A 13226-nucleotide genomic window follows, 5' to 3' on the forward strand; every position below is an offset into this window, starting at 1 on the left:
TCTCTGGATCTGTGTCCTCATTGCTAAGAGGAGGGAGCTGGACTAAAGAACTTTTAACGTCTTCTCTAGCTCCAAATCCTGGATCCTATGACCTTGTGTCCATATGAGGGAAGTGTATATGCACAGTAGAGGTTGTGTATATGGTCCATATTCATGGAGGGCATGTATATGCAGAGAAGAGAATGTTTGTATGTGGGGGAGTATGTTTGTGGAGAGTTTAGATGTGAGGAGAGAAAGTTCATAAGTGTGTAGCAACAATATACGTGTATGAAATCTTGTGGAAGTCAATGTTGAAAACTAAAAATAAATAAATTAATAAGAAAAAAAATTTTTAAGATTTTAAAAATGTACATGCATATAGAGGAAAGGCAAACATATATATCTAAAAAGGCATATTTGTGGGAGTATAAATATGTAGGAGCATGCTACAGGGGAATGTATATGGTATGTATGTTTTATATATGTGGGAGGCATGTACATACATACACATGCATGTGCATGAGTGTGGGAAATGTATGTTTAGGAGGAGTGTTTGTGGGAATGGAGGGCACATGCAGAATGTGAGAAGGGGAGTGTATGTGTGTGAGGAGACAAATGTAAAGGGAAGAAGGAAGGTATGTTAGTGGAGAGGATTGGAGGGGAGGGCCCTGCAGGATGATGCTTCTGGGACATCTGCCGCTAGAGGCAGAGATGGATTGATATCTGGATTCAGTCTGGGGTGGGGGTGGGACCCAACACCGCCTTTTACTACTCTCCTCTTCCCTCCCCTTCCAGCCCTTTGGCCTGATGGCATCTAAGAGCTATAACTCCATTAGGCTCCTTAAGGGACCTGGCTATCTGGTTTCCCCAGTCCCAGCCACTCCCTTCGTCCTCCCCCGCCCCCTCCCTATTCCAGTCTGGCGTGCAGCAGGATTGGACCCCTCTGCTCCTACAGGGAAGCCTTCTGTCTTCTTGTTGCTATTGTCCATTCTTGGCTCAAACATTAAACAGGTATTTTCCAGGCCACAAGCCACCTTTCAAAATTCTTCTTCCCTCATCTTCCCCTGCCCCGCACCAACACCAGACCATTTTCCCCAGCCCTCTCAGCAATATACAGAGCAGGGCCCGTTAAGGAAATTAACTTTTATTTCAAGACATTGGGGTCCACAGTAAGCACTTAGTAAATGCTTGTTGTGAAGAACAAGATCAATTTTGACAGTTAGACAACTGACTGAACAAGGAGCAGAAGCAAACAGAGAAGGGTATTCATGTTGCACAAAATCCGATGGAATAGAGGACATCTGGGAATGGGAGATGGTGGATGAGGGGACTGCAGGGAGGGCAGCAGGAATCCCAAATAGTCACGGAGAAGGAAATCATCCTCAGTGGGATGGGATAAGCTAAGGGTTAGAGCTCAGTCAGGTATGTTTGTCTGGGTCCTGAGAGACCAGGGGAGGAGGGGCCGAACTGGAAGTAAGTCCCCAAGATGTAAAAAAGGAGTGGGAAAGAGGAAGACCGTGGGCTCAGAGGACATCGGACTGCTCTCCCTGACTCTGCTGCATCTGGGCTTGCATCTTCTCCAGCATCTCCTGCATCCGGCGCAGCTGCAGGAGTAAGATGTTGGAGGAAACAGCTGGATGTGAGATGGGCCCCTCCCTGGCAGCTGAGTGGATGGGGTGGGACTCCCAGCTCCCCCTTGGGATTGGGGGAGGCAGCCAAAGGAACTCACCTCCTCATCCTTTTCTCTGATAAGTTTCTCTGTGTCTGCCAGGGGCAGCATGGGGAGGGGTATTTCAGTGGCACTCTGTCGGGACAACTTGCTGAAGGCAGGGAGGAGAAAGGAAGGGATTTGGAACTGGTTGGAACTTATCGATAGATAAGTCCCGTCTCCACCCCACCCCACCCCAGGCCACTCATATACCACCCTCCTTTGCCCCAGCTAGAATCCAGGGTTGGGGAAGGGTTTGTGTGGCCTTGGAAGCCTCCTCACCTGCGACTGGCGCGTTCCCGGGCCCCAGGACGGGCCAGACTCTGAAGACAGCGGGCTCGGTAGCCTTCATAGAGCAGGTCATGGGTCACCTCCTTCAAGTCCTGTAAGTGGGTCTGTACCAGCATCCGTCTCAGGTTGAGGAAGTCACAGTGATAAGGATTTTCCACTGGCAGGATATTAAGAAGAGAGGGTTGGAAGGGAACAGAAACAGCGGGAAGGTGTCATGACCACACTTGGGAACGTCGGAATCAATGAATAATTGTTTAGAATCATAGAATGTCAGAGATGGAAGGGACCTCAAGATCATTTGGCCAAACTCTTATGATGTTCTATGTAGACGAAGACAAATTCTATAGTCAATTAAACACCTCTGTAACAACGTAGGATTCCATTCTTCTCAACCTCTGTGACCATATCAACTGTGATGGGGAAGGGAAACCATCTTCCTTACATATAGATAAGGAAGCTGAGGCCCAGAAAGATGAAGTGATGTCCAAGGTCACGGCCTATCATAAGTGCTTAATAAATACTTTTTCATTCATTCATTCATTCCCTCAATCATTCATTCATTCTATAATCAAATACAGGACTTCTGCCTCAAAGATGTTCACTTTTGGCTGTGCGTCTGACCTGTGGAGACTCTCCCTCTACCTGCCTTGTCTAAACAATTGTCATGGGTTTATTAATCCCTTAGAGACCGTAAGAGGCCAGACCAGAACCTCCTCCTTTGCTGCATCCTCAACCTTTCCTCCAGCTCTCCTTACCTTCTGCTGCTCCCCAGGGGTAGAGGCGACCCCTCACTGGCCGGGTGGCACCGTCCCTCACCACGGTACTGGAGCCAATCACAGCAAAGGGGATGCTCTCCTGAGGGAGGGCAAAGGTCGAATGACATAGCCAGGAATATTAGTCACCAGAGAGGTCTCACCTTGTTAACAGTTCCCATTCTCCTCCCTTGCCTTTCACTTCCTCTTCTCTGACATCTGTCATCTGACTCTTGGTCCCATAACAGCCTCCACCCTCTTGGCCCTCACTTTCATCTCAGCATCCTGTTTCTTGAAGTCTTCATCCTCATCGGAATCACAGTCTGGAAACTGGTAAATGTTGATCTCCTGTTCCTCCAGCTGCTCCCGAATCTAGCCGAAGACAGGAAATACACCAGAGAAAGAGAGACAGAGAGAGACACAGAGAGAGAGAAAGAGACAAAGACAGAGGGAGAGAGAGAGAGAGAGAGAGAGAGAGAGAGAGAGAGAGAGAGAGAGAGAGAGAGAGAGAGAGAGAGAGAGACTACAGATGACAAAGCGGAAGAAGCATCCTGGTCCTGAGGCCATTAGAATATCATCATATGTATAAGTAGATTGCCCGCCATCTTGGGGAGGGGAGAGGAAAAGGAAGGGGGAGAAAAGTTAAAACTCAAAGTCTTATGGAAGTGAATGTTGAAAAGTAAAAATGAATAAGTTAATTATTAAACTTCCAAAAAAATCATCATAACAAAGCTTCCCTTTACTTAGTGCTTTCCTCATCCTCTCCACAACCCAGGTTTTTTGATCCAGATTTTACTGATAGTCACCTAAGGCCCTAGGTGAAGTGATTTGCCCTAAGTAACACAGCTAAGTGCCTGAGGCAGACTGCAAGTCTCAATCTACTACACAGTTCTCATTATGCCTATCCTGCTGGCAAACTGGCTTGTACCTAAATCACCCTAGAGTGTGAAGTTTTTCAGTCATGTTTTTAAAGCCTCCTGGGCAGAAGAGCCCACAATGTGCTTTAGGAAATATTTTTTAGAGCCTAAACACCCCCCTCCCTATCAGGAAATTCATTGTTAAGCATAAATCCTTTCTTGAAAAAAGAAAAAAGTCAGTCCAAGTGAAGAAGAGAGGAGGAGGTATTAGAGACAGGGTAAAACATTAGCTTAAACTTTGGCTTCTTTTAGAGGCAAGGAAAGAGTCAGAGATTAGAACCACCACCACCACCACCGCCACCCACCCTCCCAGCACACACCTGCCCTCCCCAAACCTACCTTCTGCTTGAGAATCTGGGTTTCCTTAGGAGTCAGGGCATCAGCTTTCCCAATGACAGGGACGATGTTGACCTTCTCATGTACAGCCCGGAGGAATGCCACATCTAAGGGGCGGAGCCTAAACCACAAAAGCAGTCAGGGTCTAGACTTCTACCCCTCTCCACCCCACCCGGGGCCTTATTGCCCTTCCCCTACCTCCCCTACCCCTATCCCCACCCTAGGCAATTTCCAGGGGGGAGGAAGCTTTCTCTTTTCCATGCCCAAGGCTCATCTCTCTGCCGGAGGTGAGAATCAGATCATAGAAACCTACAGGTGTGTGGGGGAAACCTTAGAAGATGTCTAATCCAATCTACAGTTGAGAAATTCCCTCAGTATCCCTGATCGAATGCACTTAAGACTTCCTAATCGAGCTGGAGACTCAGGGTCAGATGAACCAGATTAGGTGAGCTGCACCCCCAAAGTGGTAAAGTGTAGTCTCCTCATTTTACATGGGAGGAAACTGAGTCCCAGAGAGAAGCCATGATTTGCCTAAGGTCATTCAACAAACTGACAGAACCAGAACTAGAACCCAATTCTCCTGACTTCTAGTTCTGGATTCTTCTAACGGGTTAAGTTAGAGGGTCAGGTTAGGTGATCTCTAAGGTCCCAGTCAGTTGTGACATTCTACGCTCCTTGGTTCTTTCCAATATACTATACTGCCCAAAGTCCAGTGGTATGCAGGAGTCAGCTTATATAGGCTGCCCTGATGTAACATTTTCAGTTTAAACATTTACACCTTGAAAAGCAGCAAAGGCTATTTCATTATCAGGGCTTGACTTATTATTTTATTAATTTTTAGACTTAAGAAAGTGATGGAGAAATGTTAATAACACAAATTAAACCTAAAAGTGAATCTCATTCCCCCCCTTTTTTTGAGAGAGAGCTGATTGTTAAACATTTATAATCCTGACTCCATTGCAAAAAGAAGGCACAGAGTGGCTGAAGAGTCTCTCTCGGCAGCCTCCTTATTTAGCCTGGGTGGGAACTTTCTGGCCAGAAACTGCATTTGCCCATCTCTTATTCCTACCCTTAGGGCTATAGAGTCTCCTCTCCTACCCTTACCCTCTACCAAAGGGAGAGATGAAGTAGAGACAGCAGTGCACCCTGGAATCCTGTATATTTTTCCTGTTGAGGCCGCTCTCATCCCTCAGGTACTGTTCGAACTGTTCCTCGATGAATCGAACCACGGGCATCCAGCTAGGAAGGATTGGGGAATAGGCGAGAAGCAACTCAGGCTCTGGAGCAGAGGCACGGAAAGTAGGGGGCCTGGCAAGGCTGTGATGGGAATCTGGTGAATGCTCCCTCACCCCAGACTGAGCCTGCCAGACCAGCAAGTACAGGTGATCAAGCCCTGTACATACGTGTCAAACTCAGACTATGGCAGAGAGGAGCGAAGAGGAGGCCAGGGGAAGAAAACAGCTAGATGAGGGAGACCTGGAGCCAAGCTCAGAAGAATGAGGACCCTGAAGATGATAGTGAGCATTTATACAGCCGCTTTAAGGTTTACAGAGTGATTTACAAATATTACATCATTTGATCCTCACAACAACGGTGGGAGGGCAGAGCTATTATTATGCCCATTATATGGATTAGGCAACTGAGGCTAACAGATGTTAAGTGAATGGCTCAGAGACGCGCAGCTAGTAAGTGTAAGTGGCAGGAATCAAACTCATTGTTCTCTTTTTCCACAGAGTTCTGAAACAGAGGGGTAGGCACAAATGGAAACAAGGTTTGCCAGCAGCCAATGCTTCTGACTCTAGAACAGATCACCAAAATCTCTGTCACTGGAGAGCCTTGAGAATTGAAGAGGGCCCCCAAAGAAGGGTTAGGACAGATTAGGTTTGTCTTTACTGTTCCCTCCAGTAAAGTTCCAACATTGGAAGTGGTATGTGCACATGCATGTGTGGATCAAAGGAACTGAGCTTACTCTGAGCCCCCCTCCCCTGGATTTCCAGAGAATTGCTCTCTAACCCCTTCCCACCCACTGCACCAGGAGGTCCAGAGTAATGACACAACCCCTGGTGCTCCAGACCCAGAAGTCAAACAGGCTTCTTTCTGTAGCTGAACATGGGGGATCCTATTCCTGCCATCCCCATGCTCCCAAACCAGCTTGTATCCAGATCAGATGCCCAAAGGCTCCTGGTTGATAACTCTATCTTCCATTTGGGGATTCTAGGTCAGGAAAACCCAGGGGAGACAATGATAAAGGGAGAAAAGACTGACCCAAGCTCCCAAATCTCCTTTCCATGGCTTCCCTCCTGCCCCAGCCCCTACCCTTCTGCCCTTCATTCTCCTTCTTGCCCTGCCTCCTTCTGGTTACCATAAGCCACAGGTTAAGCTTTTTTATGTCCCCTACACCTTTGGCATTCTGGTGAAGCCCATGGACTTCTTCTCAGAATGATATTTTTAAATGCATAAAATAAAATAAAAGCTTGCAAAAGAAACCAATTATATTAAAATGAATACATGATTTTTGTCCCCATCCAAGTTCACAGACTCCCTGAAATCTGTCAGGATCTATGGATCCAAATCCCTAGCTCTAAGGACTGGAAAGCTTACTCTTATTCAGCTTCCTCTTCCTTTGAAATCTTTCCCCTCCTTGAGAGCCTGTGCTTGAGGCCCTTTCCCCTTCTCAGGCTGTCAAATCAAATCAGTCTAATTGGATTAACTGTTATTAATCACGTTCAATGTTGACTGTACCTGCTATGGGTCAGAGCCTTCTCCCCATGGCCCACGCTCTCTGTCCCCCAGTCTCACCAGTCTCCATTGTCCACTGCATCACCAAAACCTGGGGTGTCCACCAACGTGAGCTTCACTTTGATTCCTTCCTCTTCGATCTCCACACCCCTGCGCTCAATGGTCAGTGTCTGGCTCAGGCGAGCTGTACCAGGGCAGGACATTGATCGAAGGAAGATCCCACAAAGGAAAAGGGAAGGGAGTGGGTGTCAGGAAAGAAGGAAGACAGCAGCAGGAAAGTCCAAAGAGAGGAAAGGGACAATGACTTGGGAAGGTGAAAGATCTCTTGAAGGGAAGAGGAAAGGGTAAGGGAGAAGGAAACTGGGGATGGCCCGTGTCTCCAGCCTGAAGTATGACTGGATTTCTCAGTCTGTCTCCCACCCTAGCCTAACCAGTACAGGAAAACCAACCTGTGACCAGAGAGATGGAGAGCTTGATAAGGTAGGCAGAAGGATCAAGGAAGGAACCAGTGTGAGGGAGATTGAGAAGCCAGGGAGGGAGAAGAACATCACATCCCAGCCAGGGGCCCTTCACTCACCACTGGCATCAGGTATCAGTCGGTCCTTGTAAAGGTCGGTAAGGAAGAGGCTGTTGATAAGTGTTGACTTCCCCAGGCCTGACTCCCCTAATGGGATCAACCAGGCTGGTCAAAGACAGAGAAAAATGGACTGCCTCCCTACCCCTTGCCTGCTGGGCCTTACTTTTTTTGGGGGGGGACCTTATATTTCTTAAGAGAGTACTTTCCCACCCCCAGACTCCTCACCTGCCACCATGAGAGTGAAATCAAATCCTTTCTTCACGGATTTTCTGTGCAGCTGGCTGGGCAGGGCTGCGAAGCCCACATATTCTTTGTCCTGCAATGGGAAGAGGATGTAGGAGTAAGGAGGCTAGGGCTTGGGAGGAAAGAGGAGAAGGCTGCAGGAGGGAACAAAGACTGCATGGAGAGCACAGAGAGATAGAGAGAGAGGAAGACAGAGAGAGAGAGAGAGAGAGAGAGAGAGAGACAGACAGACAGAGACACAGAGAGAGTGAGAAGGTAGAGAAGAGGCTGTTGGGGAGAGATATGCTAGAGAGGGAGGCTAGTGGGAAGGTGAATGAAGGCTAGGGCCTGAGGACTGGGTGGGATAGTCATGTTCTACAACTCAAGGAATAGGGCTGTGAGTCCTATGAGATCTGAGGAGGGATACTGAAGATGCCGAGCTTCCCGAGAAGGGCTCACCATAGTCCTGGTGTCTTCTTGCTGCACCTGGTTCAGCTCCCCACTTCCTCTGCTAGGGGAGGAAGTTGACAGTGGCTTCAGCCAGGCTGTGCAGGAAGTGGTATGCCTATCTGGGAGGGAGAGGTGTAAGGGGGCTGGGGGGGAAGGGAGTGAGGGAAGAGTTCATACCTGTTCCTCGAGAAGAGGTGAGGGGGAAGGTGGATTGAGCTTTCTAGGAAAGTCCTGAGGCTCTTAGAGATCAAAGATGGGACCCTGAGTCCCACCCCTTGGGACTCAAGGACAAAAACTGGAGAGTCCACACCCTTTACAAACTTTTCCTGATTTTTATCCATCCTTTCTCCTCTATATACTTAAATTTCTTATCTTCCTTATTCCCATCAGCTTTTTGTAAGGGTGTTGAAGAGACACTTTTTATGGGGTGATGCCTTTTGGTGGGGAAAACGGAGAGAAGCTGGGGAAATATGCTATGCTTTCATCTGTCAGAATAGGACTGAGTAGAACCAAAGCTGACCATGAATAATAACTAAATGGAGTCCTAAGTGGTAGAGATAGAGTCAAGTATACAATAAGGAGGTAGAACCATTTGGATTCTGAAGAACCTTTTAATTCTCAGAGTATGAGCCTATAGACATAAAACTGGAGTACAGAGTTAGAGGGAGGAGGTGTGAATCCACTAGGACTCTCATTAGATGCTGATCCACACACTGGCTTATCTGGACTAAAGAGCAGGAAGTGTGGCATTCCTTTACGGATATCCCCTGTGGGAAAGTCATAGACACAGGCCCCAATCTCTTAGCTAGAACAGGCACCATAGAGGGGTATAGGAAGAAAGCAATAGGCTTGGAGTTGAGAGATATGGGCTGCACTCCTGGCTTTCTTACTAACTCCCAGTATGGCTTTAGGCAAGTCATTTACCTCCCCTCTCTAGACCTCATTTTTCTCCCTGTCAAATGGGGATAGAAGTAACTCACTGGAGTGTTTTAATGGTCAAATGAAATAATGGATTTGAAAATGCTTTTCAATGCTAAAAGCACCATGGGATATGGGATATTATTGTAACCCTTGTGTCTGAGACTTTCAGGACATGAAAGGCCTGGATTTTTTAATTTTCTTTGGAAATGGCTGCATGATACTCATCTTCACTTACTCCACATACAGTAATAATAACCTAAAAGAGAGTTGGTTACTTTTATATTTTTTAATATTTTATTTTTTAATTACATGTAAAAACAATCTTTAACATTCATTTTTTTAAAATTTTGAGTTCCAAATTCCCTCCCTTATTGAGAAGGCAAGCAATTTGATATAGGTTGTACATGTGCAATCATGTAAAATACATTTCCATATTAGTCTTGTTGTAAAACACAAATCAAGGGGAAAAACCCACAAAAAATAGTTTAAAAAAATGTGCTTTGATCTTCATTCAGACTCCATCAATTCTTTCTCTGGAGGTGGATAGTATTTTCCATCTTAAGTCCTTTGGAATTGTCTTAGATTACCGTATTGCTGAGAATAGCTAAGTCATTCATAGTTGATCATCATAAAATATTGCTGTTATAATGTACAATGTCCTCCTGGCTCTGCTTACTTCATTTTGTATCAGTTCATTTAACTCTTCCCATGTTTTTCTGAAACCATCCTATGCCTCATTTCTTATAGCACAATGATATTCCATCACAATCACATACCATAACTTGTTCAGCCATTCCCCTATTGATGACCATCTCCTCAATTTCCAATTCTTTGCCACCACGAAAAGACCTGCTATAAATATTTTGTGTATATAGGTGCTTTTCCTTTTTTTTTTTTAATCTCTTTAGGATCCAGACCTAGTAGTGGTATTGCTGGGTCAACGGGTATGCACAGTTTTATAGTCCTTTGGGCATAGTTCCAATTGTCCTCCAGAATGGTTGGATCAGTTCATAACTTCACCAACAGTGTTCAAATTTTTCCACATCCCCTACAGCATTTGTCATTTTCCTTTTCTCTCACATTAGCCAATCTGATAGGTATAAGATGGTATCTCAAAGCTGTTTTGATTCGCATTTCTCAAATCAATAGTGATTTAGAGCAGCACTTCTTAAACTGTGGGTTGTCATCCCATATGGGTAACTGCATGTGGGAGGTTGCGAAAAATTTGGCAACAGTAAAAGGTTTCTGAACACGCAATGACCAAAAATTAATTCAAAATCAAAGACGTAATGAATCCAATGTGATTCTGGCAGCACTTGCCCATGTTTCATTGCACAACTTCACTGCAGCCTTTGTTCTGAACACACTTCCCACTGCACATTCCATCACTCCACGTAGCACCAAAACACACTGCCAGAAATACCTTGGCTCAGATTTGAGCCTATTGTATGTTATGAGTTGCAGTGTTTTTACTGTACATATAAAATCATTAAATGAATTTTGGCTTAGGATTAGGACAGAATTTCCAACAATTTCTGAAATGGCACTAAACATACTTCTGCCATTTTGTACTATGTATTTATGCGAAGCGGTGTTCTCCACATTGATGATTATAAAATTAAATTATCAGTCAACTCTGAAAAAAGTTGAAGATGCTCTATATCCAGCAGTATCAAATATTTCACCAAGATTTAATTCTTTATGTAAAAATAAACAGGCACATCCCTCTCATTATTATGCTTTCCTCTTTAATAAAAATTATATGTATGCCAAAGAATTGTTTTAAAATAAATTTATTTGTGGTTTATTATCAATAAATGTTTGATTTGTATATCTATTTTAAATGCTTATATACCCTGGGTTGTGTAAAAAATTTTTTGGGCAAAAAGGGGTCCCAAGAGGAAAAAGTTTAAGAAGCCCTGATCTAGAGCATTTTTTCACATGATTATGGATAGCTTTGATTTCTTCATCTGAAAACTGCTTGTTCATATCCTTTTACCACTTATCAGTTGGGGAATGACTTATATTCTTATAAATTTGCCACAGTTCTCTATATATTTGAGAAATGAGGCCTTTATCAGAGAATTAGCTGTAAATTCTGTTCCTCCCCCCTCACCCCAGTTTTCAGTTTTCCGTCTAATCTAGGCTCCATTGGTTTTGTTTGTGCAAAAACCTTTTAATCTAATGTAATCAAAATCATCCATTTTACATCCTGTAATGCTCTCTATCTTTTGTTTGGTCACAAATTCTTCCCTTATCCATAGATCTGACAAATAAACTATTCCATGCTCCCTTAATTTACTTATGTTACCACCCTTTATGTCTGAATCATGTACTCATTTTGACCTTATCTTGGTACACAGTATGAGATGTTGGTCTATACCTAGTTTTCACCAAACTGTTTTCCATTTTCCCAGCGGTTTTTTGTCAGATAGTAAGTTCTTGTTCCAAAAGCTTGAATCTTTGGGTTTATCAAACACTAGATTATTATGGTCAATTAATATTGTGTATTGTGTACCTAATCTATTCCATTAATTCACCACTCTATTTCTTAACCAGTACTAGGTAAGGCCCCCTTCCTTCACTTCCCCCCCCCCCCCCCGCACTGATTCCTTTGGTAGTCAAGTTAATTACTTTTAAAGAAGAAAATCAATTAATCAATAAACAAACTCCTACCATGTGCTAAGCACTGGGAATATGCAGTATGTTCCAAAAGTCTTAGTGCAGTTTTAAGCTTTAATAAAATCAAAATATAAGTCCTAGAAACAAAAAAAAATTTGAAAGGGTAATTATGCAAATTTCAAAAAAAATTGATATATTTCTTATTAAAATTCAGCATAACCACTGCTCTATACTATATGTTGCTTACTCAGTTTTAGAACTCTGTAAAATTTTTCATCAGTTGCTGTTCAGTGAATGAAAGGATTTCATTTGTAATATCAGCCTTCAGATAATCCAAAGAACAAGATTCTGGTACATACACTATAGTTTTACGTTTACAATTTTATATAAGTTTATAGTTTATGACTATGGTCATAACTCCACAAGAAAAAAAAATCTAATAAAGGTAAATAAGGTGACCCAAAGTGGTCAAGCAAGACAACCCCCTCTACTGATCCACCAGTCTGAGGAAGTATCATCCAGAAACTGTCACATTCAAAATACAGAATGACACAAAGTCCTGCCCTGTCAAAATTCAAATAAAAAGTGTTATAATTCAAAATTCATGGAACTGAATAATAATATAAGGAGCTTATATTCTAATAAGGAAGAAAATAAGATAGATACTCTTAGAGGAGCAATTCTGAGTCCCAAAGATGTATGTAAATCCCCAAAATTATTAGAGTTCTGAACATAAGGACTCCTCTGACCCACACCAGGCTCCAGGTCTTTTGTTTTCCCATCGTTTTCCATCACTCAAAACAGGGCAGGGCAGCTTCTCTCTCAGTCTGTGTCTCTCTCTTTCTCTCTTTCTATCTCTCTCTGTCTCTCTGTCTGTCTGTCTCTCTTCTCTCTCTCTCTGTCTTTCTATGTCTCTCTCTCTCTGTCTCTCATTCTCTCTCTCTGTCTCTCATTCTCTTTCTCCTCTCTCTCTCCGTCTGTCTCTCTGTCTTTCTCTTTCTCTCTCTGTCTCTCTCTCTCTCTCTCCTTCATATTCGGGATGGTTCTTCCCAGCTCCCTCATCCATGCAGTTTTTCAATCAAGGTGAAGATCAGTCTTTAGGGTTCTCATATTCTTCAATTCTATCTCTCCCAAGCACGATGAGGACAAACTTTTAGCTCTCCTTTATATTTTCCTTTCCTCAGCTCTTCTTTTCTTCTTTTTTTTCTTCTTCTCCAGCCCCATAGTATACCTTTGGAAAAATACCATTTATTCTCTCCCTCTCTTGAATAGGGATCCTGGCACCGATTAATCAATTAATGTAAACAAACTATTTATTAAGCACCTATTATGTGCCAGGAATTTTGTTAGGCAATGGAGAGACAAAGACAAGAATAAAATAGATCCTGCCCCCAAGGAGTTTAAATATGAGGGAAAAAACATGTACATTTATGTCTAGGACCAAGAGACCACTTCACTGGGCCCGCAGGGAACATTCTCTGACCTATACCCAATCATTGTTAACCTTCACCCTGACATCCCAGGGACAATACTAATTATGGCTCACAAGTATTTGGATTCAATTGTATACACCCTTTGATCTAGTAATGCCATTAGTAGTCCTTTGCCCCAAAGATATCAAAGAAAGAGGAAAAGAATTGAGTATATATATATATATATATATATATATATATATATATATATATATATATATATATATAAATTTTTAATAT

General features: G+C 43.5%; 1 protein-coding gene across 3 annotated transcripts; it reads right to left on the minus strand.

The window, feature by feature from the left end:
- Positions 1-1107: 1107 nt before the first annotated feature.
- Positions 1108-8062, minus strand: SEPTIN1 (septin 1). Of its 3 annotated transcripts, XM_021008479.2 has the most exons (11): positions 7981-8062; positions 7525-7615; positions 7300-7386; positions 6783-6906; positions 5088-5222; positions 3987-4104; positions 3001-3102; positions 2734-2833; positions 1970-2135; positions 1709-1799; positions 1108-1583 (listed from the first exon to the last, which is right to left on the minus strand). In XM_021008479.2, the coding sequence occupies exons 1-11, from the start codon at positions 7981-7983 to the stop codon at positions 1503-1505; spliced, it is 1098 nt and encodes a 365-aa protein (XP_020864138.1). In that variant the 5' UTR covers positions 7984-8062; the 3' UTR covers positions 1108-1502. The 3 variants fall into 3 exon arrangements, with proteins under 3 accessions (XP_020864138.1, XP_078009070.1, XP_078009071.1); XM_078152944.1 differs by lacking the exon at positions 7300-7386; XM_078152945.1 differs by lacking the exon at positions 5088-5222.
- Positions 8063-13226: the final 5164 nt, after the last annotated feature.

Source organism: Phascolarctos cinereus, unplaced genomic scaffold, assembly GCF_003287225.1.
Source record: "Phascolarctos cinereus isolate Bilbo 61053 unplaced genomic scaffold, phaCin_HiC Scaffold_4;HRSCAF=312, whole genome shotgun sequence".
Classification (NCBI taxonomy): Eukaryota; Metazoa; Chordata; class Mammalia; order Diprotodontia; family Phascolarctidae; genus Phascolarctos; species Phascolarctos cinereus.

Coding starts and splice junctions, on each gene's coding strand:
- SEPTIN1 (XM_021008479.2), bottom strand. Junction 2,834..3,000: donor AACAGGATGCTGAGATGAAA/GTGAGGGCCAAG, acceptor GCCCTCCCTCAG/GAGAGCATCCCCTTTGCTGT. Junction 1,800..1,969: donor CGGGAACGCGCCAGTCGCAG/GTGAGGAGGCTT, acceptor CCCTGCCTTCAG/CAAGTTGTCCCGACAGAGTG.